At 37.3% G+C, this 26,447-nt stretch overlaps 1 protein-coding gene across 2 annotated transcripts in view; it reads right to left on the bottom strand.

Moving 5' to 3' along the window:
* Window positions 1-26,447, bottom strand: part of DAB2 (DAB adaptor protein 2) — a 347,304-nt gene that overhangs the window by 126,252 nt on the left and 194,605 nt on the right. For both annotated transcript variants that reach the window (XM_053701226.1, XM_053701225.1), the window contains exon 8: window positions 12,045-12,098. In XM_053701226.1, the coding sequence (XP_053557201.1) occupies window positions 12,045-12,098 (54 nt within the window). The remainder of the gene's footprint in view (window positions 1-12,044; window positions 12,099-26,447) is intronic.

Raw genomic sequence — 26,447 nt, forward strand, 5'->3', positions numbered from 1 at the left:
ATTTTTTTAGCGCCAAATAAGACGCCCACATTATTTGGCGCCTAAATGCTTTTGGCGCCAAAAATGACGCCACATCCGGAACGCCGACATTTTTGGCGCAAAAGAACGTCAAAAAATGACGCAACTTCCGGCGACACGTATGACGCCGGAAACAGAAAAGGTTTTTTGCGCCAAAAAAGTCCGCGCCAAGAATGACGCAATAAAATGAAGCATTTTCAGCCCCCGCGAGCCTAACAGCCCACAGGGAAAAAGTCAAATTTTTAAGGTAAGAAAAAATGATTAATTCAAATGCATTATCCCAAATATGAAACTGACTGTCTGAAAAAAAGGAATGTTGAACATCCTGAGTCAAGGCAAATAAATGTTTGAATACATATATTTAGAACTTTATAAAAAAGTGCCCAACCATAGCTTTAGAGTGTCACAGAAAATAAGACTTACTTACCCCAGGACACTCATCTACATGTTTGTAGAAAGCCAAACCAGTACTGAAACGAAAATCAGCAGAGGTAATGGTATATATATAAGAGTATATCGTCGATCTGAAAAGAGAGGTAAGAGATGAATCTCTACGACCGATAACAGAGAATCTATGAAATAGACCCCGTAGAAGGAGATCATTGAATTCAAATAGGCAATACTCTCTTCACATCCCTCTGACATTCACTGCACGCTGAGAGGAAAACCGGGCTCCAACCTGCTGCGGAGCGCATATCAACGTAGAATCTAGCACAAACTTACTTCACCACCTCCATAGGAGGCAAAGTTTGTAAAAACGGATTTGTGGGTGTGGTGAGGGGTGTATTTATAGGCATTTTGAGGTTTGGGAAACTTTGCCCCTCCTGGTAGGAATGTATATCCCATATGTCACTAGCTCATGGACTCTTGCTAATTACATGAAAGAAATAACATTTTTGGGTTTCATATCCCTTTAAGGTCAGTTCCCAAGCTAGATCAATACATGTGGCGAACTAAAGACAAGAGTCACATGTCTGTAACCCCCAATCAGCAGCGAGCTACCAGTAGTTCCTGAGCCAACCTACGTATGCTTTTCAATAAACAATACAAAAAGAACAAAATACATTTGATAATAGAAAAAAAATGAAAAATATCTTAAAAATGCATATTCTATCTGAATTATTTAAGTTTCATATTGACTTTCATGTCTTTTTTAACGTTTGGGGGGGAAAAAAACCCCAAAAAACATTTGTCAATATGTAACTCAAGGAAGGTTAAACTTTTAGGATTCTCCAAAATGAACAATAATCTGTTAAGAGATGATGCACATGCTGTTATGATAAAGCAGGGTGGTGAAACACCAAGACCACGTGAAATAAATGGCAGAGAATATAGATCAATGGTACTATGCCTGAAAAGAAAAGAAATAAAAAAGGAAAACAGAATCAACCAAAAACAAACTTTAGCATCATCCAAAAGAAATCACATGACTAAAAATGGAAAATCATATTTTAAATGTGTTCAGGCCAGTGAAACATTGGAGAACCCAGTGCAATAGTGACATAATACCACAAGAGGCACAAGAGTGCAGAATTCAATTTATATAATTACCAAATAAACTTTCCAATTAACAGTATACACTAAGGTTTTGTAAATTTACGTACATCTAGCAAAACACCTGTATTCTCAAACTGCCATGATTTTATAAACTTAAAGGGACAGTCTAGTCAAAATTAAACATTCATTATTCAAATAGGACTTGTAATTTTAATAAACTTTCCAATTTACTTTTATTATCAAATTTGCTTTGTTTTCTTGTTATTCTTAGTTGAAACTAAACCTATGTAGGCTCATATGTTAATTTCTAAGCCCTTGAGGGCTGCCTCTTATAACATGTTTTTTAAATTGCTTTTAACAACAAGAGACTGTGAGCCATATAGATAACACTGTGTTCAGGCACAGGGAGTTATTTAAGAGTTAGCACGCTAAAGTAGATTTTATATAGTCACAGTCATGTGATCAGGGGGCTGTCAGAAGATTCTTAGATACAAGGTAATCACAGAGGTAAAAAGTATATTAATATAACAGTGTTGGTTATCCAAAACTGGGGGATGGGTAATAATGGGATTATCTATCTTTTAAAACAATAACAATTCTATTGTAGACTGTCCCTTTAAGGCCATGGTAAGTTGTTTTGTTTTTAATGGGTATTCCATTGATTAATTTATCTTATTAACCAGGATTCATTGGTACATAAAAAAGTTTTTAGTAAATCAAGTAAACCTGAGGTTGAATATTCTTCCTGCTGCATGATTACAAGTTATGTTTTTTTTTTTTTTTAAAGACTTAACAACAATAAGTTTATGAATAGAAAGAAGCTCCAAAAATATGGACGTAGAGTGTGCCTTAAAGTGACATTAAAACCCAACATGTTTCTTTCATGGTTCAGATAGAACATAACATTTTAAACAACTTTCCAATTTACTTATATTATCACTGTTGCTTCATTCTCTTTGTATCCTTTATTGAAGGGCAGGAAAGCACAACTGGGAGCTAACGGAAAAAAAATTGGTAAGTCACCAATCAGCAGCTAGCTCTCAGCTCCTGAGACTACCTAGGTATGCTTTTAAATAAAGGATACTAAGTGAACAAAGCAAAGTAGATAAAAGAAGTAAATTGGAATGTTGTTTAAAGTTGTATGCTGTATCTGAATCATGAAAGACATTTTTTGGGTTTCATGCCCTTTTAAGTATGTTGTTTCAATATAATCTACTTTAACAGAGCCTAGAAATGAGGGTAAAATCCTTATTTTTTATATTTTTTAATATACAATTCTTTATTAGAAATATGATTGATGTATTATAAAGTCTACTTTTAAAGGGACAGTAAACTCAATTGCAAGATTGTTCCACCATCTTGCGATAAATTAAAGGGACAGTGAAGCCTAAATTAAACATTCATGATTCAGATAGAGCATGTAATGTTAAACAACTTTCCAATTTACTCCTATTATCAAATGTGCTTTGTTCTATTGGTATCCTTTGCTGAAGAGTAAATCTAGGTAAGCAATTATCAGAGTGCACGTGTCTATAGGATTCTATGGCAGCAATGTTTGTAACTATGTATAACATTGCTATTAATATTGATACAAACCCTGTTGCTAGATGGCTAAAGACACATCCACACTCCTGAGCTTACTCTTTAACAAAGGATAACAAAATAACTAAGCAAAATTGATAATAGAAGTGAATTGGAAAGTTGTTTAAAACAGCATGTTCTGTCCAATCAATTTACGTTTAATTTTGACTTTACTGTCCCTTTAACATACCAGATGAGTGTGATATTTTTTAATTAATTAACACACTTGGTATGCTGCTGTTGTTTTCTCAATAGTCTAACCTCACCACCCACTACTTACCCACTACCCACTAATTAGGGACAAATATGTGGCAGGGTTAGGCTTATAAAGTCTATAGTGTGCTCTACCAATTTCTAAAAATGGAAAACTCACAATTTTCAGTTCATTTGCAGGAAAATTAGCTAAAATAAGTAATGGGAGTATCATGCCAGACCCATCACTAAAAAGGCCTGACTGAAAGCAGCTTAAAGGGATACTGAACCCACATTATTTCTTTCATGATTCAGATAGAGCATGCAATTTTAAGTAACTTTCTAATTTACTCCTTTATCACATTTTCTTCGTTCTCTTGGTATCTTTATTTGAAAAAGTAGGAATGTAATTTTACAAGCTGGCCCATCTTTGGTTCAGCACCTGGCTAGCACTTGCTGATTGGTAGTTAAATGCAGACACCAATCAGCAAGTGCTATCCACGGTGCTGAAACAAAAAAGGGTCGGCTCGTAAGCTTACATTCCTGCTTTTCAAATAAAGATACGAAGAGAAAGAAGAAAAATTGATAATAGGAGTGAATTAGAAAGTTACTTACAATTGCATGCTCTATCTGAATCATGAAAGAAAAAATGTGGGTTCAGTATCAATTTGAACTTTATTCTCAATAGATGTGAGTGTTACGGCATCTGATTGCCTGTAAAAAACATGACTCCATGCATGGGACAACCGCGTGTAAGGTAAGTGAGGGTAAAGGTTGAGGGGTGATTTTATGTATAAAAACTTTTTTTATACATAAAATTTTTTTGTTAAGGGACTGGTTTTGTGTTCCTTTAATATAACATATTTGCATTAAAAAAACAAAAACTTGTTCTTCAAATGCGTAGATGTAACTGCCCAACTTTACTTGCCCCTTTAATTAAAATGATTTATGGTTACAATGACCATTCATTCATATATACATGTATTCTAGTAGGAATTAAACCTATGTAATGCATTTATTTGCTGATTATAAAATAACACTAGTAGTACGTAATCTATTTCACCAGTTTTATAAGGCAGAATTTGGGGAAAATTTTGATCAGTGATTCTTTCTAGTTAAAATAAAACAATATGGATTTCCATTAGTAAAAAAAAAAAAAAAGATATATAAAAATATGCACCATTTGCCGATATTTTTGAAGCAGTTATGTTTCCCAGCATTGATGTTTACGTCACTATTGCACTATACGACTGTTAGACTTACCGACACATATTTGGAGCCTTAACAAGCTTTGTTTTTGGTCTGACAAGGAAGGAGAGATTTGCATTTAGTAAAGAAAAAGGACACAGTTTTTATTAAGGAAATCAGAGCCCGTGATGGAAAAACAACCATCATTAGGTAAACACAAATAAAAGCTTCATACATGAATTATCAGTCAGTTATTTCTTGTCTGTAACGTGCCGTCTGGTTTGTTTTTTCATTTATAACATTTGGCTGTGAATATTTATTAGACATTTTCCTGGATCTTGAATTCTATTAGAATGTTCACAAATGCTTCTTTTCACCAGAGGTTTGTACTCTTGCAGAAGGAATGTCTAAAGGACGTACTTATTAATGTTACCAACACGTTTATGAGATTCGATTTGTCATCTGCTCCTTCATAATTTGCTCTTGAAGCAGAGTGTGAAGGCTTCCAAGGTAGTTTAATTCTCACTTTGTACTTTATGTTACTGGCTAACGCCAAGATAACTTTTTCCTAAAATTTTTTATAGTTTGTTTTTTTATTTATATTTTTTAATAGTGCATTGTATAAAATATTTGTCTTTTGTTTAAAACACAAAATATTTGTTTGCATAGAACGCCATTGTTTTCCCCAATATGCTTTTGAGGGCAACTCATAAACAGAGAGCCAATCATCTCACTGAAATCAGACTTTTGTACAGCAATTCCACCCTCCTATCTTCTCATGAAAACAGGCAGTGAGCTAATCCCTTAGACCTAGATTTGGAGTTTGGCGGAAGCCGTGAAAACCAGCGTTAGAGGCTCCTAACGCTGGTTTTAGGCTACCGCCGGTATTTAGAGTCACTCAAAATAGGGTCTAACGCTCACTTTTCAGCCGCGACTTTTCCATACCGCAGATCCCCTTACGTCAATTGCGTATCCTATCTTTTCAATGGGATCTTCCTAACTCCGGTATTTAGAGTCGTTTCTGAAGTGAGCGTTAGACATCTAACGACAAAACTCCAGCCGCAGGAAAAAAGTCAGTAGTTAAGAGCTTTCTGGGCTAACGCCGGTTCATAAAGCTCTTAACTACTGTACTCTAAAGTACACTAACACCCATAAACTACCTATGTACCCCTAAACCGAGGCCCCCCCACATTGCCGACAATCGATTAAATTTTTTTAACCCCTAATCTGCCGACCGCCACCTACGTTATCCTTATGTACCCCTAATCTGCTGCCCCTAACACCGCCGACCCCTGTATTATATTTATTAACCCCTAATCTGCCCCCCATAACGTCGCCGCCAGCTACCTACACTTATTAACCCCTAATCTGCCGTCCGCACGCCGCCGCCAGCTACATTATCCCTATGTACCCCTAATCTGCTGCCCCTAACACCGCCGACCCCTATATTATATTTATTAACCCCTAATCTGCCCCCTACAACGTCGCCTCCACCTGCCTACACTTATTAACCCCTAATCTGCCGAGCGGACCTGAGCGCTACTATAATAAAGTTATTAACCCCTAATCCGCCTCACTAACCCTATAATAAATAGTATTAACCCCTAATCTGCCCCCCCTAACATCGCCGACACCTAACTTCAATTATTAACCCCTAATCTGCCGACCGGAGCTCACCGCTATTCTAATAAATGTATTAACCCCTAAAGCTAAGTCTAACCCTAACACTAACACCCCCCTAAGTTAAATATAATTTAAATCTAACTAAATAAATTAACTCTTATTAAATAAATTATTCCTATTTAAAGCTAAATACTTACCTGTAAAATAAATCCTAATATAGCTACAATATAAATTATATTTATATTATAGCTATTTTAGGATTTATATTTATTTTACAGGTAACTTTGTATTTATTTTAACCAGGTACAATAGCTATTAAATAGTTAAGAACTATTTAATAGCTAAAATAGTTAAAATAATTACAAATTTACCTGTAAAATAAATCCTAAACTAAGTTACAATTAAAACTAACACTATACTATCAATAAATTAATTAAATAAACTACCTACAATTACCTACAATTAACCTAACACTACACTATCAATAAATTAATTAAATACAATTCCTACAAATAAATACAATTAAATAAACTTGCTAAAGTACAAAAAATAAAAAAGAACTAAGTTACAAAAAATAAAAAAATATCTACAAACATAAGAAAAATATTACAACAATTTTAAACTAATTACACCTACTCTAAGCCCCCTAATAAAACAACAAAGCCCCCCAAAATAAAAAATGCCCTACCCTATTCTAAATTAATAAAGTTAAAAGCTCTTTTACCTTACCAGCCCTGAACAGGGCCCTTTGCGGGGCATGCCCCAAGAAGTTCAGCTCTTTTGCCTGTAAAAAAAAAACATACAATACCCAAGCCCCCCAACATTACAACCCACCACCCACATACCCCTAATCTAACCCAAACCCCCCTTAAATAAACCTAACACTAAGCCCCTGAAGATCATCCTACCTTGTCTTCACCTCACCAGGTATCACAGATCCGTCCTGGCTCCAAAATCTTCATCCAACCCAAGCGGGGGTTGGCGATCCATCATCCGGTGGCTGAAGAGGTCCAGAAGAGGCTCCAAAGTCTTCATCCTATCCGGGAAGAAGAGGCGATCCGGACCGGCAACCATCTTGATCCAAGCGGCATCTTCTATCTTCATCCGATGACGACCGGCTCCATCCTGAAGACCTCCACCGCGGACCCATCTTCTTCCGGCGACGTCCAACTGCAGAATGACGGTTCCTTTAAGGGACGTCATCCAAGATGGCGTCCCTCGAATTCCGATTGGCTGATAGGATTCTATCAGCCAATCGGAATTAAGGTAGGAATATTCTGATTGGCTGATGGAATCAGCCAATCAGAATCAAGTTCAATCCGATTGGCTGATCCAATCAGCCAATCAGATTGAGCTCGCATTCTATTGGCTGATCGGAACAGCCAATAGAATGCAAGCTCAATCTGATTGGCTGATTGGATCAGCCAATCGGATTGAACTTGATTCTGATTGGCTGATTCCATCAGCCAATCAGAATATTCCTACCTTAATTCCGATTGGCTGATAGAATCCTATCAGCCAATCGGAATTCGAGGGACGCCATCTTGGATGACGTCATTTAATGGAACCGTCATTCGTCGTTCAGTCGTCGGCCAGGATGGATGTTCCGCGGTGGAGGTCTTCAGGATGCTGCCGCTTCGCTCCGGATGGATGCCGCTTGGATGAAGACTTCAATCGGATGGAAGAACTCTTCTGCCCCGCTTGGATGAAGACTTCAGCCGGATCATGGACCTCTTCAGCCCCCCGCTTGGGCTTGGATCAGGACATTGGAGGAGCTCTTCTGGACCGATCGGTGAACCTGGTATGGTGAAGACAAGGTAGGATGATCTTCAGGGGCTTAGTGTTAGGTTTATTTAAGGGGGGTTTGGGTTAGATTAGGGGTATGTGGGTGGTGGGTTGTAATGTTGGGGGGCTTGGGTACTGTATTTTTTTTTTTTACAGGCAAAAGAGCTGAACTTCTTGGGGCATGCCCCGCAAAGGGCCCTGTTCAGGGCTGGTAAGGTAAAAGAGCTTTGAACTGTAGTAATTTAGAATAGGGTAGGGCATTTTTTTATTTTGGGGGGCTTTGTTATTTTATTAGGGGGCTTAGAGTAGGTGTAATTAGTTTAAAATTGTTGTAATATTTTTCTTATGTTTGTAAATATTTTTTTATTTTTTGTAACTTAGTTCTTTTTTATTTTTTGTACTTTAGCTAGTTTATTTAATTGTATTTATTTGTAGCAATTGTATTTAATTAATTTATTGATAGTGTAGTGTTAGGTTAATTGTAGGTAATTGTAGGTAGTTTATTTAATTAATTTATTGATAGTGTAGTGTTAGGTTTAATTGTAACTTAGGTTAGGATTTCTTTTACAGGTAAATTTGTAATTATTTTAACTATTTTAGCTATTAAATAGTTCTTAACTATTTAATAGCTATTGTACCTGGTTAAAATAAATACAAAGTTACCTGTAAAATAAATATAAATCCTAAAATAGCTATAATATAATTATAATTTATATTGTAGCTATATTAGGATTTATTTTACAGGTAAGTATTTAGCTTTAAATAGGAATAATTTATTTAATAAGAGTTAATTAATTTCGTTAGATTTCAATTATATTTAACTTAGGGGGGTGTTAGTATTAGGGTTAGACTTAGCTTTAGGGGTTAATACATTTATTAGAATAGCGGTGAGCTCCGGTCGGCAGATTAGGGGTTAATGTTTGAAGTTAGGTGTCGGCGATGTTAGGGAGGGCAGATTAGGGGTTAATACTATTTATGATAGGGTTAGTGAGGCGGATTAGGGGTTAATAACTTTATTATAATAGCGGTGCGGTCCGGTCGGCAGATTAGGGGTTAATAAGTGTAGGCAGGTGGAGGCGACGTTGTGGGGGGGCAGATTAGGGGTTAATAAATATAATATAGGGGTCGGCGGTGTTAGGGGCAGCAGATTAGGGGTACATAAGGATAATGTAAGTAGCGGCGGTTTACGGAGCGGCAGATTAGGGGTTAAAAATAATATGCAGGGGTCAGCGATAGCGGGGGCGGCAGATTAGGGGTTAATAAGTGTAAGGTTAGGGGTGTTTAGACTCGGGGTACATGGTAGGGTGTTAAGTGCAGAAGTCGGAAGGGTTACCGCATAGCAAACAATGGGGCTGCGTTAGGAGCTGAACGCGGCTTTTTTGCAGGTGTTAGGTTTTTTTTCAGCTCAAACAGCCCCATTGTTTCCTATGGGAGAATCGTGCACGAGCACGTTTTTGAGGCTGGCCGCGTCCGTAAGCAACTCTGGTATCGAGAGTTGAAGCTGCGTTAAAAATGCTCTACGCTCCTTTTTTGGAGCCTAACGCAGCCTTTATGTGGACTCTCGATACCAGAGTTATTTTTATGGTGCGGCCAGTAAAACGCGGGCGTTAGTTTTTCGGGTCGTTACCGACAAAACTCCAAATCTAGCCGTTAGAATGCCTAGACTCTGCCTCTGAAACCCCACCCCTGCATCCCAAGTTTTCATTTTTAAGTTTAAATTTGGAAAGCATGCATACATTTTGTGAACATCTGACCTCATAAAAAGGCTGTTGAAACAAAATATAATACTTCCTCTCGTTTATTCTTTTCTCTATTATTATTATTATTTTAAACATAAGCAGCACAACGTTCTAGAACCCTGGACAGAATCCTTTATCCTCTATCAGTTTAATTATTAGCCTTCTAGTCTGCAATACTATGGTTCTCAGCCTGACATGTTATATACAATGCTTCCTTTACGTGTTACATCAAATTAGCTTTATAATTTTTAAATATTATATTTTAAATATTCTTATTATTTATATATTATAAATAAGTAACTAAATGTAACTCAGGTCTATAAAAATTTACTTGGTTCGATATTGAATTTTTTAATTTGGGGAACTAAATTCATGGTCTTAAATGGATGGTAAATCCTAGCATTTTTTAAATGCTAGGATTTACCGGTGCTATAAATAATGGGGATTTTCAGTCAAGTAGTATAAAAATCTTCCTGCTGAAAGTACCTTTATTTGCCTGCTTTTAATGTCGAGCTAAGCACAACCCCCCCCCCCCCCGGCTACAAAACGCAATTTTTTCAATGAGGTGGTGTTTCTACCTCTTAGGCAATAGTGTGCTAGCCATGCAGCATAATTCCGAAGGGCAAGTATGGCTATTGGCTAAGAGGTGGAAACGTACCCAGTGAGCAGGCCATGTGTCACCTTAACAATGCATTTTAGAATGTATTTAACAAAAAATAGTTGATCTTGTTCTAGACTCTAATAAAAGGTTATGTTCAGCCAAAAACACTGCACTAATTAGCTAGTTATGGGCTTGACTAGAGGTTTCAGCTGAGATGGGGCCAGCCTTCTAGGGCACCCACTCATCCAGCCCCAAGTTAATAGATTGTGGAATATGGTATCTGTTATTATTCAGGTGTGCTTTTAATTATGTAACTTTTATGGTGGAACAAGATACCTATTAGCAGAAAATAGTGTTTTGTAGGGGTGCAGTTGAAATGAGAAAGAGAGCCTTGGCATATGTATTTTTTCCTGGGATCCAGTAAGGTTTAGTTACAGACCCTGGCACTTAAGTTCCATCTTATTTTATATAGAGAGAGATGAGATATTCTGTCTGCTGGGTATCACAGCATTCACCCTTTTGCTTTGATTTTTTTTTAATTATTTATTATACTATACAAGTTATAAATAGTAAGAATTTCATGTTCTAAATGAGCTAACACTCATTGGCAGTTGTTGTAAAACAAATGTATGCAATGTTTTCCTCCTAACTGTAATCCATAAACATAGTCACAAAAGTGTTTTTTTGCTAGCATGCACACATTGAGAAATGCAGAAGGTCACCTTGTTTGGGCACAGACCCAAATAAAACTTGACATTGTGCAATTTAAACAGCTGCAAAGAGTTGTCTTATGTTATTATTTCAGCTTGTGCTTGACTTTTATATTTTCTATAAGAATTGGCAGTGCATTTTGACATAAAGTACAATGTTCTTTGTCAGAAAAATGTGGATAGTTGTGTCCCATCCATCTTTGTCCTCTTGCATGAAAGCAGATACTAGGCATTTGCATTTAGAAAATTCGATAGCTGCAGAAAAAGGGGACTGCTTGCAGCATTTGGCTCTTTTTGGAGCTGGACTTCTTCGGTAAAAGTGCGACACAGTAAGGTCTTTGCAAATCCAGATCTGTGTTGCCCTTCACAAGACGAAATCCGTCTCCGAAAAGGACCGAATGCCACGAGTGGCTGCCTTCTTCCGCATTCCACAGCTCACGAAACTGCAAATGCCTAGCCATTAAAAATGTAAATTATGCTTACGTTAACAGTAAGTAGCACTTTGATATTCCGGTAGCCTCGCATTTACTTTGGTATTTTAAATGCCAACTTTGCTATTTTTATATGCAGGAGAAAAACCACAGCGTGCGGCTGCACTAATCCTGAACCGGAACACACAAGGAGGCAAAAGGTCATCCAATAGAAAGCCGGCTATACCGGAGTGCCGTAGCCAGGGAGATCAGCCCCAAACACAAATGCCAAAGAGAAAAAGATAGGCCTATGATTAAGCGCCACTAGGGGGTGCGAAACACGTCAGGCCGTTTGTCTCTCATTAACTGTCTGTTTGTCTGCACTTTTTCTGGTGCTAATTGCTTCCTAGATTTTTTATTGGATGCTAATAAAGATCTTTTTTCTTTTACTTTACACCCCGAGTAGTGCCTGCCTATCTTTTTCTCTTTTGCTATTTTTATAGCCTGGCATTTACTAAGCATTTTACTAAGTATTTTAAATGCCAACATGTTGAAAGGATACAATTTTGTACCAGCTAATAATTTTGCATCACACATTTATATTTTCTTAAATTGTTAAACATGTTCACGCATTTTTATTCAACATAAATAATTTAAAGTTACACTTAAGAATGAGAAGCAAACAACCAACTCTACTTACCAGTTTTATTTTGTCAACCTCATCATTAATGCTGAGCAAAGAATCACCGCCGTTCTGTAGAGCATAAAATAAAATATTACACCTTTGTTTTAGAGATGAAGAAGTCATTTACTAGAATTATATTTTACAGATAATCAGATAATTTGTGGCTTTGCAAAAAAGTGTGATGCCACTCTGACCTGTCACATAAAACAAAAAATCTAAAATAAATAAAAACCGATTCATTTTGGATTTGCTAAGAACATGTTGGCAATGGTAATTATGTTGCAATACCCACTGTTATAACTGTACCAACCACCTTCCCCACTCTCAAAGGTTCCATTGATGAATAAGCCTCAAAGCAAACCATATATGATATAACCGAATGCTAATCCTAGTTATTCAGGTGTATACTTATGTTCTTTATAATAACCAAACCTTTATGATAGCATTACTGCTAAAATAACTGCAAACTGATCCTAAATGACCATTAAACACTAACAAATACTAGACAAAGATATGATTTAAAAACATTTTTTTTAAAAAAACCTATTGCTAGATTACGAGTTGTGCGTTAAGGTAAAAAAGCAGCGTTAACAGGTCCTAACTCTGCTTTTTTATGTCCGCTGCTATTACGAGTCTTGCAGGTATAGGGGCACCGCACACTTTTTTTGGCCTTACCGCAAACCTACTTACGTAAAGTTCGTAAAGCCTTTTTTCTATGGGACTTCCATAGCGCCGGTATTACGAGTTTGTCCTGGGAGGCTAAAAAGTGAGCGGTACAGCCTCTACCGACAAGATTCGTAATGCATTTTAAAGTCAGTAGTTATGAGTTTTACACTACAACGCCGTAGCATAAAACTCATAACTAAAGTGATAAAAAGTACTCTAACACCCATAAACTACCTATTAACCCCTAAACTGAGGCCCTCCCGCATCCCAAACACTATAATAACATATTTAACCCCTAATCTGCTGCTCCAGACATCGCCTCCACTATAATAAACATATTAACCCCCGCCCCGCCGCACTCCCGCCTCGCAAACACTAGTTAAATATTATTAACCCCTAATCTGCCGCCCCTAACATCGTCGCCACCTACATTATACTTATTAACCCCTAATCTGCTGCCCCCAACATCACCGACACTTACATTATATTTATTAACCCCTAATCTCCCTCCCCCAATGTCCCTGCAACCTACCTACATTTATTAACCCCTAATCTGCCGCACCCAACATCGCTGCCACTATTCTAAATGTATTAACCCCTAAACCTAAGTCTAACCCTAACACCCCCTAACTTAAATATAATTTAAAGTGCATGTAAAGTCAACCGAATTGCTCTTCATCAAAGTGTGTAATTGCCAAAATAAAGGTTAGTTTAATTCATCATATTTTTACAATCTCTATATAAAAGTAAATATATATATTTTTACTTGCAATTCTTATCGCCGATTCCTCCGCCTGCAATTTTGGTCCCACATTTGATTTATGATTGACACTTCGCTTTCTTAATATTTTTTTCACCCCTGGGGTGTCAGGCCGGTTGTTCGCTACATCAATCGCTTTAACAGCGCATGCATGAACTACTCCATGACGTAGCATACTCAATGCTCGTTGAATACTTTGTTTATAATATACTTTACAGAGTTTAAACGCATGCGCAATGGGAAACGAGGTGCCAAGGTTTATAGCATTTTGTTTGCTATACGCATGCGCGTATGTCACCACTGATCGTGAACGAGCTTCAAACAGACGTCATCGAGTGGCTGGTAAATATTGAAATGATGCAGGGGAAATCGGGGTGAGATACAGGAAGAAGACGGTTGGGAGGAGTTCAATGATTATAACGCAGATAAGTTGGAATTGAAATAAAACGATAAAGATTATTTATATTCGAAAAATAATATTGCGGTTTTAATATATATAATATTGTGAGCAAGTAGGTTTAATTTAATAACAAAAAATTTACATTCACTTTAAATAAATCTAAAGAAAATTCCTATCATTAACTAAATTATTCCTATTTAAAACTAAATACCTGTAAAATAAACCCTAAGATAGCTACAATATAACTAATAGTTACATTGTATCTATCTTAGGATTTATTTTTATTTTACAGACAAGTTTGTATTTATTTTAACTAGGTAGAATAGTTACTAAATAGTTATTAACTATTTAATAACTACCTAGCTAACATAAATACAAATTGACCTGTAGAATAAAACCTAACCTAAGTTACAATAACACCTAACACTACACTACAATTAAATAAATTACCTACATTAAATAAAATTAAATTAGCTAAATCACAAAAAAACCCCACTAAATTACTGGAAATAAAAAACAAATTACAAGATCTTTAAACTAATTACACCTAATCTAAGAGCCCTATCAAAATAAAAAAGCCCCCCCAAAATAAAAAAACTGAACTAAATTACCAATAGCCCTTAAAAGGGCCTTTTGCGGGGCATTGCCCAAATAAATCATCTCTTTTACCTGTAAATAAAAAATACAAATACCCCCCAACAGTAAAACCCACCACCCACACAACCAACCCCCCAAATAAAAGCCTAACTAAAAAAAAACCTAAGCTCCCCATTGCCCTGAAAAGGGCATTTGGATGGGCATTGCCCTTAAAAGGGCATTTAGCTCTATTGCTGTCCAAAGCCCTAACCTAAAAATAAACCCACCCAATACACCCTTAAAAAATCCTAACACTAACCCCCGAAGATTCACTTACCGGGAGAAGTCTTCATCCAAGCGGCAAGATGTCCTCAACAAAGCCGGCAGAAGTAGTCCTCCAGACGGGCAGAAGTGGTCCTCCAGACAGGCAGAAGTCTTCATCCAGACAGCATCTTCTATCTTCATCCATCCGGCGTGGAGCGGATCCATCTTCAAGACATCCGGCGCGGAGCATCCTCTTCCAACGAAGTCTTCTTGCTGAATGAATATCTCTTTAAGTGACGTCATCCAAGATGGCGTCCCTTAGATTCCGATTGGCTGATAGAATTCTATCAGCCAATAGGAATTAAGGTATAAAAAATCCTATTGGCTGATGCAATCAGCCAATAGGATTGAATCAGCCAATAGGATTTTTTCTACCTTAATTCTGATTGGCTGATAGAATTCTTGAAGATGGAGCAGCTCCGCGTCGGAAGGATGAAGATAGAAGATGCCGTCTGGATGAAGACTTCTGCCCGTTTGGAGGACCACTTCTGCCTGTCTGGAGGACCACTTCTGCCAGCTTCGTTGAGGACATCTTGCCGCTTGGATGAAGACTTCTCTCGGTAAGTGAATGGTTAGTGTTAGGATTTTTTAAGGGTGTTCTGGGTGGGTTTATTTTTTAAGTTAGGGCTTTGGGCAGCAATAGAGCTAAATGCCCTTTTCAGGGCAATGGGGAGCTTAGGTTTTTTTAGTTAGGCTTTTATTTGGGGGGTTGGTTGTGTGGGTGGTGGGTTTTACTGTTGGGGGGTTGTTTGTATTTTTTTTACAGGTAAAAGAGCGGATTTCTTTAGGGCAATGCCCTGCAAAAGGCCCTTTTAAGGGCTATTGGTAGTTTAATTTAGGCTAGGGTTTTTTTTATTTTAGTTTTTTTTTTTTTTCATAGGACTATTAGATTAGGTGTAATTAGTTTAAAGATCTTGTAATTTGTTTTTTATTTTCTGTAATTTAGTGGGGGGTTTTGTAATTTAGCTAATTTAATTTAATTTATGTAATTGTATTTAATGTAGGGAATGTATTTAATTGTAGTGTAGTGTTAGGTGTTAGTGTAACTTAGGTTAGGTTTTATTTTACAGGTAAATTTGTATTTATTTTAGCTAGGTAGTTATTAAATAGTTAATAACTATTTAGTAACTATTCTACCTAGTTAAAATAAATACAAACTTGCCTGTAAAATAAAAATAAACACTAAGCTAGCTACAATGTAACTATTAGTTATATTGTATCTAGTTTAGTGTTTATTTTACAGGTAAGTATATAGTTTTAAATAGGAATAATTTAGTTAATGATAGGAATTTTATTTAGATTTATTTAAATTATATTTAAGTTAGGGGGTGTTAGGGTTAGACTTAGATTTAGGGGTTAATAAATATAATATAGTGGCGGCGACGTTGGGGGCAGCAGATTAGGGGTTAATAAATGTAGGTAGGTTGCGGCGACATTGGGGGCGGGAGATTAGGGGTTAATAAATATAATGTAGATGTCTGCAATGTTGGGAGCAGCAGATTAGGGGTTCATAAATTTAATGTAGGTGGCGGCAGATTAAGAGTTAATAAGTATAATGTAGGTGTCGGCGATGTCGGGGGCGGCAGATTAGGGGTTAATAAGTGTAAGATTAGGGGTGTTTAGACTCGGGGTTCATGTTAGGGTGTTAGGTGTAAACATAAAATGTGTTTCCCCATAGGAATCAATGGGGCTGCGTTACTGAGATTTACGCTGCTTTTTGGCAGGTGTTAGACTTTTTCTCAGCCGGCTCTCCCCATTGATGTCTATGGGGAAATTGTGCACAAGCACGTATAACCAGCTCACCGCTCACTTAAGCAGCGCTGGTATTGGAGTGCGGTATGGAGCTCAATTTTGCTCTACGCTCACTTCCTGCCTTTTAACGCCGGGTTTGTAAAAACCTGTAATACCAGCACTGTAGGTAAGTGAGTGGTGAGAAAAAACTGCACGTTAGCACCGCACCACTCATAACGCAAAACTTGTAATCTAGGCGATAAGGTTTTAGGGGCCAATTTATCACGGCCCGAATGGGGCCGTATACCCCTGTTTCCCTGTTTTCTGTTTCAAGACCGCTGCTCCTTAACTCGTCCACCTCCTATGAGGCAGGGGACATTAATCAGCCTGATCGAATACGATCGGGTTGATTGACACTCCCTACAAGCGGACGATTGGACGCAAATCTGCAGGGGGCGGCATTGCACAAGCAGTTCACCAGAACTGCTTGTGCAATGATAAATGCCGACAGTGTATGATGTCGGCATTTATCAATGTCTGGGGGACGTGATCTGCTACGCTTAATAAATCGGCCCCACATTGTCCATAAAGCTATGCTGCAAGCTAGGTCTTTCTTTCAGCAGAGACCAATTAGGGATGATTATAAATGGGCTAGTAGAGTGTGCAACCAATGACTGCATGCATTGCACTTCCAATTTTCTGAATTAAATTACAGGAAAATGGATAAAATAAATAATGAAACTATAATTATTTACTACTTGTAAAGTGCTTCAAAAGGACACTAAGGGCAAAATTAAAGCTTCATTAATTAGAAAATCAAAATATCAAAATAATATACTGTATATTACAGTTTAAAAACAAGAACACTGTTGTTCCAGTGCTCGTTACACTTTTGGAGCATATCCACCATTAGATGTGTGGGAGTTTTCCTTTTTGGCTAGTGAGCTTCTATGCCACAGACCAATACAGTGCAAACACGCACTTCCTGTTAGATTGAAAATAAACAGCTTTAACTCTGTGGCCCTCTCTGCATCGGACCGCGGTGGGAACGATCGTTGGTGGGTGGGAGCGTAAGGAGGGAGGCGGGTGGGCGGCCCATCGCTGGAGGAGGCGAGAGGAGGGCGGGAGTGAGCGGGAACGCTACGCGATGCTACAAGAAAAAAAAAAACTCCAGCTGCGTGATTGAGGGGGAAGGAGGGAGGAGGGGCAATGAGGGGGGTCATATGTGGGATAATTTGAGGAAAAGGGATCTGGGAGGGGGGTTTGGGTATTGAGGGGGGGGCAGCTACACAACAGAAAAATGGGTATTATATATTCGTTTTAATTTTTTTTGCCTATTTTGCAGCAAACTGGGTACTGGCAGACAGCTGCCAGTACCTAAGATGGCCACAGATAGGAAGAGGGGGGAGGGTTAGAGAGCTGTTTGGGCGGGATCAGGGAGGTTGGGAGGTAAAGGGGGATACTACCCTGCAATAAATATATAATTTAAAAAAATATATATTTTTATACTGGCAGACTAAGCCCAATTTTTTTCTTTCAAGTTTCTTTTAAACTAAAGCATGAAATTTCTAATTAGCAAATTTTCTTTGTTCTCTTGCTATCTTTATTTTAAAAGCAGGAATATAAATCTTAGCACTCAGCCCATTTTAGGTTCAGCATGGATAGCACTTGCTTATTGGAGGCTTACATTTACCCACCAATAAGCAAGCATAACTCAGGTTCTCAGCCAAAAATGGTCCGGCTCCTATGCATCACATTCCTGCTTTTTAAATAAAGATAGCAAGGGAACAAATAAAAATTAATAATAGGAGTAAATTAGAAAGTTGCTTGAAATTGCATGCTCTATCTGAATCATGAAAGAAAACAATTGGGTTTAGTGTCCCTTTAAGATGGGGGTGACCTTTGCGGGGTGGGGGAGGGACGAGAGCTGTTTGAGAGGGGTCAGGGAGGTATCAGGGGGTGGGATGTGTCAGGTGGGAGGCTGATCTCTACACTAAAGCTAAAACTAACCCTACAAGCTACCTAATTAACCCCTTCACTGCTGGGCATCATACAAGTGTGGTGCGCAGCGGCATTTAGCAGCCTTCTAATTACCTAAAAGCAATGCGAAAGCCATATATGTCTGCTATTTCCGAACAAAAGGGATCCCAGAGAAGCATTTACAACCATTTGTGCCATGATTGCACAAGTTGTTTGTAAATCATTTCAGTGTGAAACCTAAAATTGTGAAAAAGTTAATTTTTTTTATTTGATCGCATTTGGCGGTGAAATGGCATGAAATATACCAAAATGGGCCTAGATCAATACTTTGGGTTGTCTACTAAAAAAAATATATAGTTTTAAAAGGTAAAAAAAAAAAAAGGCTCTATTTCTGTAGTGATGGCAAAAATGCTAAAAATGCTCTGGTCTTTTGGGGAAGTTTTTGTCTGAAGGGCCCAGTCCTTAGGAGGTTAATGTTTTGCGTGCAAAAAAATTTAACATGTTGAAATTAGGACTGTTTTATATGAGTGATATGAATTTATAAAATTGTTCAGTTTAAAGAGACAGTCTAGATGACGACTTGGAAGGACTTCCGGTGGGGGCGGAGCCGTTAGACACGCTGCACGGCTCACGGCGCTCTAGAGAAGGGAGCTAGGAAATCTCCCCCGGCTAAAAGTTGCTTGCGCTATCCGGAATCCCTGGGGCCGGTTGCAAGTTCTACAGACGCAGTCTACGTCTGAGCAGAGGAAGCCCTTTACTGGCGGTAAAGCCTGGCGGTGGATACCGCAACTACCGCAGAGAAAAACCGGCAGACTGAAGGAGAAGGACAGTAAAGTCGGGTAAGAGAGATATTACCCGTGAAGTGGTTGGCCTTGCTGACTGGAGTAGCCGCTTGTAGGAGGGGGTAGTCTGCCTGCAGAGAGATCTGTGGGGAGCGCGCCCTCCTCGCGGTGAAGAGCGTCACAGCTGCATGTTTGTTTGGCCTGACTGACCGATAGCGGGAAGGAACCCCGGCTTTACCTCTACAAGGTTTTTCAAAGCGGACTGCCAAATGTTTCTTTATACCTAACAAGGTACACCTGGTTTACAGGCATAGCGTACACATATGGGGTATCTTGGCTCCTGCGAGCTGAAGATTCACAGGAGGTGGATGAGGCTAAGTGACCCATTTGAGGGACTGAATTGACATAAGCTAGGGAGAAGTGACATTTCTTCTATTTTGTGAACTCTCTTTCCGCCCCCCTTCTTCTACTTATCTATTTCCCTTTCGATGGTTCAGGGGTAACAAGAGACTGAAGTGTTCCCTAAAAGAAGAATTAGGAGTATTTCTTACATCAAGGAGCCAAAGTATAGCAGGACTGATTACAACTGATGGTATTTAGAACTGCCACAATTAGTTCATAAAGCTGAACTTCACCTTAAGATATAAGACGCAACAGTACATCGGTTCCTGACCACTTTGAAAATGGTGTTTCTCATTATCTAGGTTATTTCTATGCTACCTGGAGGCTTATAGAGAGCTAAGAGACTAGGCCTGGGCAATCTGGCTTTTCTCCTCAATTGGCATATTATATGATATATTATATGTTTCAAGAATGGTGCATTTATTTTCTGTTTAACAGTCTCCCTTTTTAGGAGAGAAGAGAGAGAGGGATTTAGACGGTTAAGTAATTGCTTAAATTTAGTTAAATAAATTGACCCTTTTTTTTTTTTTTTTTATGTTGATATAGATGGGTATATGCAATTTTTCTTGTTTTTTTTTTTTTGTTAGCATAAGTTTATTAATTGCATTTGAGAAATGATTCACTATAATACCTAAGATATCTTGGTTAAATTATGAATGTTTAAGGGATATAGCCCTTATTAATTTCTACATACATATAAGTTGCTGATCCTCACAGGTGCCCGCTTTCCACAATTATAAATTGGGTGAGATATTAGGCCGTAACTACACTAACTCTTATAAATATACACGTATAGTTTATAGTTTAATACACACTCACGCTTATAATAAAAAAAAAAAAAAAAAAAACACACACACATACACTTGAACTTGAAGCTTAACTTACATTTTTTTACTCTTATTAGGGACTCTAGTCCCCCTTGGATTTGTTCACTTTTTTCACATTTTCTTTTATTGTATTGCTTTTCACACTCACTATCAGTATTCACAGAATATATGGAAAGATATATTATACACACGAAACAGAGTTCCCCCATAATGCCACCCAAAGGCAAGAATAGAAAGGTTAGGAGTGCGGATACCTCATTGGATCCCGTATCAGAGGGGGCTATATCCCACGTGGACATTGGTAGTCTAGTATCTCAATTAACCGATGTTTTTACCCCTCAATTTGATATTATTAAGAAGGAGCTCAGCAGCATTTCTACAGATATTATCTCCCTATCAAACGAGGTCAAGCAATTCGCCTCAAGGATACTAGAGGCGAAAAATAGGATCTCTGACTTAGAGGACCGGGTCAATGTCCAAGATAAAGTAATCCAAGATTATGATGGCAAGATTACTGGTCTACAATTCCGTCTGGAGGATCTTGAGGATCGCTCCAGACGGAATAATATAAGAATCATTGGTCTTCCTGAGTCCCCTGAGTATGAAGATCTTATAAAGGTTACTTCTTTATTACTACCCAAAGCTTTAGGTTTCCCGGAACAACAACTACCCTTAGAGGTAGAAAGAGCTCATAGGGTCGGATATAGTAGAACAAATATGGCTAGGGGTGATAGAAGCAGAATGTGCATTTTTAAGTTGCTTAGATTCCAGGATAAAGTAAACCTGTTAAAAGCATATAGAAAGATGGGGGAATTTATGTTTGAAAAAAACAAGCTATTAATGTTTCAAGATTTCTCAATAGAAACATCTACCAAAAGAAAACAGATGATTCCGCTATGTACTAAGATTATTGATAAAGGGTTTAAAGCCTGGGTTGTGTACCCCGCAAAGATTATGTTAGAAGAAAATGGGGTTAGACGAATCCTTAATAATCCCCAAGAGGCCCATGAATTTATTAGTACCCTGTAATATACTAGGGAAATTAATTTAGGTCTAGATAGGAGAATTTATGCTAAGTAAGATAGATGCGCTATGTGTCTGGGTACGCGCTGATTTTTTGTGCGTTTTTTTTCTTTATTATTTTGTGCTTACTATGATGATTATAGATATGTTTTTGATGTTTGCAGTGCACACTGACAGCGTTAAATGGAAGAAAGAATTTATATTGTTGTTGAGCACTAACTATTTTAAAATTGAAATTATGTTAAGTAAGATAGAAGCGCTATGTGTCTGGGTAAGCGCTGATTTTTTGTGTGTTTTCTCTTTTTTTTTGTGCTTACTATGATGATTATAGATATGTCCTTGAGGGTTGCAGTGCACACTGATAGCGTTAAATGGAAAAAAGAATTTATATTGTTGTTGAGCACTTATTATTTTAAAATTGAATATTTCACAGGTATAGGATGGGCAGTTTTCTTTTTATTATGTAGGGTTTCCCCTTTTTGTTTTTTTTTTGTTTTTTTGTTTTTTTTTTCTCTCTCTCTCGCCGGCCCTCTTCGCCCCTCTCTTCCCCCTACCACCTCTGGGGTTAAGTTAATTTAGACCATAGCTTAAAAATAGCTTATCAGTGCACCTATATTTTCAATATATTTAATGGCAGTTAGGATTAATATGCTTTCTTGGAATGTAGGGGGCATTACGTCGCCTAGAAAACGCAAATTGATTATTAAACATCTGGTGAAGTTTAATCCCGATATTGTGTTGTTGCAGGAAACACATTTGAATCTGGCAGAAGCTATGAAATTAAAGTGTAAATGGGTAGGGGAATGTGTTGCAGCTCCAGGAGTTAAAAGAAAATCAGGGGTAGCTATCTTGTTTCATAAAAATCTAGATTACAATATTGAGAAGAAGGAGATTGACCCAGAGGGAAGATACCTGATCCTACATATTCAGATTAATAGGTGCAATTTTGTCATCTGCAATATATATGGTCCCAATTCTTTTTCGCCTATTTTCTGGGAAAATATTAGAAGTAAATTATTTCTGTTTTCAGCAGCTAATTTAGTTTTAGGGGGGGATTTTAATATGACGTTATGTCCCATTTTAGATAGATTGTCCTCAAAAAATCTACGTGAAAATAACAAAGTAGCAAAATATTTTAAGTCTTTTTGTCATGAATTAAAATTAATTGATATATGGAGGTTTAAAAATCCAGAAGTGCGTAGTTTCTCTTGTGAGTCTAAATCCCACATGACATTTTCGAGAATTGATATGTTCTTAATCTCTAAACCACTTGCCTTATGTAGATCAGAAGCAAACATCTATGATATTGTTATCTCTGATCATGCGGTAATCTCTTTCACTTTGGTGGCCATCTCCCCCCCTAAGGCCCAGAATACGTCTTTTTTTTTTCCTCGATTTTTGACGGATAGTCCTAAGTTCAGCAATTGGTTAAAGCAGAAGTGGAAGGACTATGTTACCTTCAATATAGGGCAATTTAGTAAACCTGAGGTATTCTGGGAAGCAGCGAAAGCTGTATTAAGGGGGGAAATTAAGCTTTACTTATCCACTTGGAAGAAGAAAAAGCTGGAGCAAGAATCACAGTTAACAGCACAAGTTAGAAATGCTCTTAGAAAATTCTATATCGATCAGACAAGAGATAACTGGGATAGATATTGTAAATTGAAAAGGGAAAGAGATATCTTCTTTAAACAAAGGTCACAGGAAGATGAATTGAAAATAAATTATCAATTTAGAGGTCATTATGGGGCCTCAGCTAAATTTCTGGCCAAAGTAGCTAAGGTGAGAAAAAGTAAGAATATTATCTCGACTATTAAAAGGGGGAACATAAAGTATACTAATACAGAGGATATTAGTCAGACATTTTTTAACATATTCCAACGGCTTTACGCAGAAACACAGGTTAATGCGGACAACGCATTAAACTTCTGGGCGAGTGTCAATCTCCCCAATATTTCGGAGGAGAATTTATCAGAGCTTAACAGACCTATCTCAGAGGAGGAAGTTCTTGAGGCTATACAATCAGCTAATCTTAATAAATCACCAGGACCGGATGCTATACCGATAGAATTTTATAAAATTCTGAAGGAAGAAGTAAAATTATCATTAGTGAACCTGTTTAATTACTACTTTTCTGCTGGTAATTCAATGTCTAATTATTTTTCGGCTGCGCGTATATCCCTGATCTTAAAGAAAGGTAAGGACCCGGAAGATCCAGGGTCATATAGGCCTATATCAGTACTCAATGCTGATTATAAATTGCTGACTGCTATTATTTCGATTAGGCTGGCCAAGTTATTAGATGGGATTATCCATCCAGATCAAACTGGATTTATGAGGGATAGGAACTCTCTTAAGAATATACGTCAAGTGACTACATTTCTAGATTATGCATGGAATTTAGATCCCAAGAACGAACAATTTAAAAAGATTTCTGAAACAGCTATTTTAACAGTAGATGCTGAGAAGGCCTTTGATGCAGTGAACTGGAACTATTTATTTACAGCATTGGAACGGTTTGGATTCAAGAATCAGTTTCTGGAATTCGTCAGGAATTTATATAAAAACCCGATTTCATTTCTCTGCATCAATGGCCATTCTTCCCCATATATTTCACTTAAAAGAGGGACAAGACAAGGGTGTCCCCTCTCCCCTTTGCTTTTCAATTTAGCATTAGAGCCTTTTGCTATCTTATTGCGGGATAGGCTATTAGGGGTTCAACTCGGTTCCTTTAGTTTAAATACTCTCTTATATGCGGATGATTTGTTAATATTCTTGGATAAGGCGCAATATTCCATCCCCATATTGTTACAATTATTTAAAAAAATTTCCTCCTTCTCAGGATATAAAATAAATTTCGATAAGAGTGAACTCCTCTGGGTAGATAAGAAAGGATCCAATTGGGAAGATCACCCTTTTAAAGTGGTTGAGTTCTTTCGATATCTAGGTATTACCTTTCATAGAAACCCAACAATTTGGTACAAGTTAAATTTTCCTCCGATATTACAAAAAATTAAAAATGATCTTGAAAACTGGGCCTCGCTTCCCATCTCATTGACTGCTAGAATTAATCTGATTAAAACTATTATCTTCCCTAGAGTTCTATATCTTCTCCAGAATCTTCCGTTATTTATGACCAATAAATATATTGGTAATGTACAGTCTTGGTTATCTAAATTTATATGGGGTAATAAGAAGCCAAGGATTAGTCTTAGTAAACTGATGCAGAAACGTCCTAGGGCAGGGCTGGCCTTACCAGACTTTAGGCTTTACAATTTGGCTAGCTTAGTTAAACTGGCCCTCGATTGGATCACAGGGGTAGATAAGTTCGTGACAACAGAGCTAGAATCATTCCTGATCTCCCCTTTCTCATTGAAAGCTGTTCTCCATTGTCCGGTACTAAAGTTACCTTCAAATCTTAGTAAACTAATTTCCCTTAAAAATGTTATTATAGCTTGGCAAAAAATTTGTCGAATATTAAAAATCTCCCCATTTTTTTCGGAATATCTCCCTATAGTAGGTAATCCTGAATTTACTCCGGGCATAAATCAGAGAGTGTTTAGATTATGGGCCGAAGCTGGACTGACTTATGTTTATCAGTTATTTGATGATAATCAGTTATTACCCTCAGAATTATTATTTCAAAGGTTTAATTTACATTGTTCGAATTTATTTGCTTATTTTCAACTACGGCATTATATATTTACACAAAAATGGAATTCTGAATTTCTAAGGGATTGGATGGACATTAAAAATATTATCCGTCAATTCTCTCTGGGTCAGTCTTCGATATCACTGATCTATGATATCCTTCTGGCTAGACAGGGTGAATTATGCGTAGATAAACTATATAACTTCTGGAAGAAATATTTGCCAGAATTAGAGGAGAACAGGATTGAGCGAAGTTTCACAGAGTTAGAAAAATTACAAGTTTCCACATCATGGAAAGAAGCGCATCTAAAACTAGTCAATAATTATTATCTTTCCCTGGATAAAATGGCCAGATTCTATCCTTCTCAGAATTATGCCTGCCCAAGATGCTCCATGGATAGGGCGGATATTCTCCATATGTTTTGGTCTTGTCCAAAGATTCAACAATATTGGCAAAAGATAAGATTCTGGTATAGTAAAATCTATAGAGATATGGCACCATTCACGGCTGATGAGGTAGTTTTTCTAACTAATGCTGAGTTACGCCCTAAGAGGGCGATAAAGATATTTAACACAATTATTATAATTGCGAGACAGTTAATCACTAAAGGCTGGAAAGATCATACAGCTCCTAGAATCACAGGGTTCCTTAAAGAAATCCAGTTCCAAATTTTATTTGAATCCTTTCATACTAAATTTATAGCTGAACGTAAGGTCAGGGCCTTTCTTCTGGATTGGTCTCCACTAATTATTTCTTACCCGTTACAGATTCAAAGACGTATTTTACAACCCTTCTTAAATTCTATAGCTTTCTTGGAATTGGTTATATTAGAAGTATTCCCGTCAACATGGATATCGGGTCCTCGGGAGATAACAGTATGAAATAGTAATTGTGAAATAATAAGTAGAGAAAGAGAAGAGGTGGGGTTAGTAGGGGAGGTGGGGGGTGGGTGGAGGGGGGAGAGAGAGAGAAAGTGTATAGTATAGATTATTTCTTTTTTTTTTTTTTTTTTTTTTTCTCCTTTTTTCTTCTTTCCCCCGCCTCATTAGTGGTTTAAATATTTATAAAATTTCCAGCGACATAATTGATCAGATTTTAAAAGCCAGGTATTAGTATTTACTTGTCTTGTTACGTTTGTTTGGTATCACTCACTATTGTTATTCTTTATATTTCTGTTTTTTTATATGTATGAAGGCCTTGCATGGCACAATGAAATACAACTTGACATGAATTTACTTTTTTTTTTCTCTGTTGTTGCTGGAATTAATAAAGATATTATAAAAAAAAAAAAAAAAGAG

This window comes from Bombina bombina, chromosome 2 (genome assembly GCF_027579735.1).
Source record: "Bombina bombina isolate aBomBom1 chromosome 2, aBomBom1.pri, whole genome shotgun sequence".
NCBI classification, from domain to species: Eukaryota; Metazoa; Chordata; class Amphibia; order Anura; family Bombinatoridae; genus Bombina; species Bombina bombina.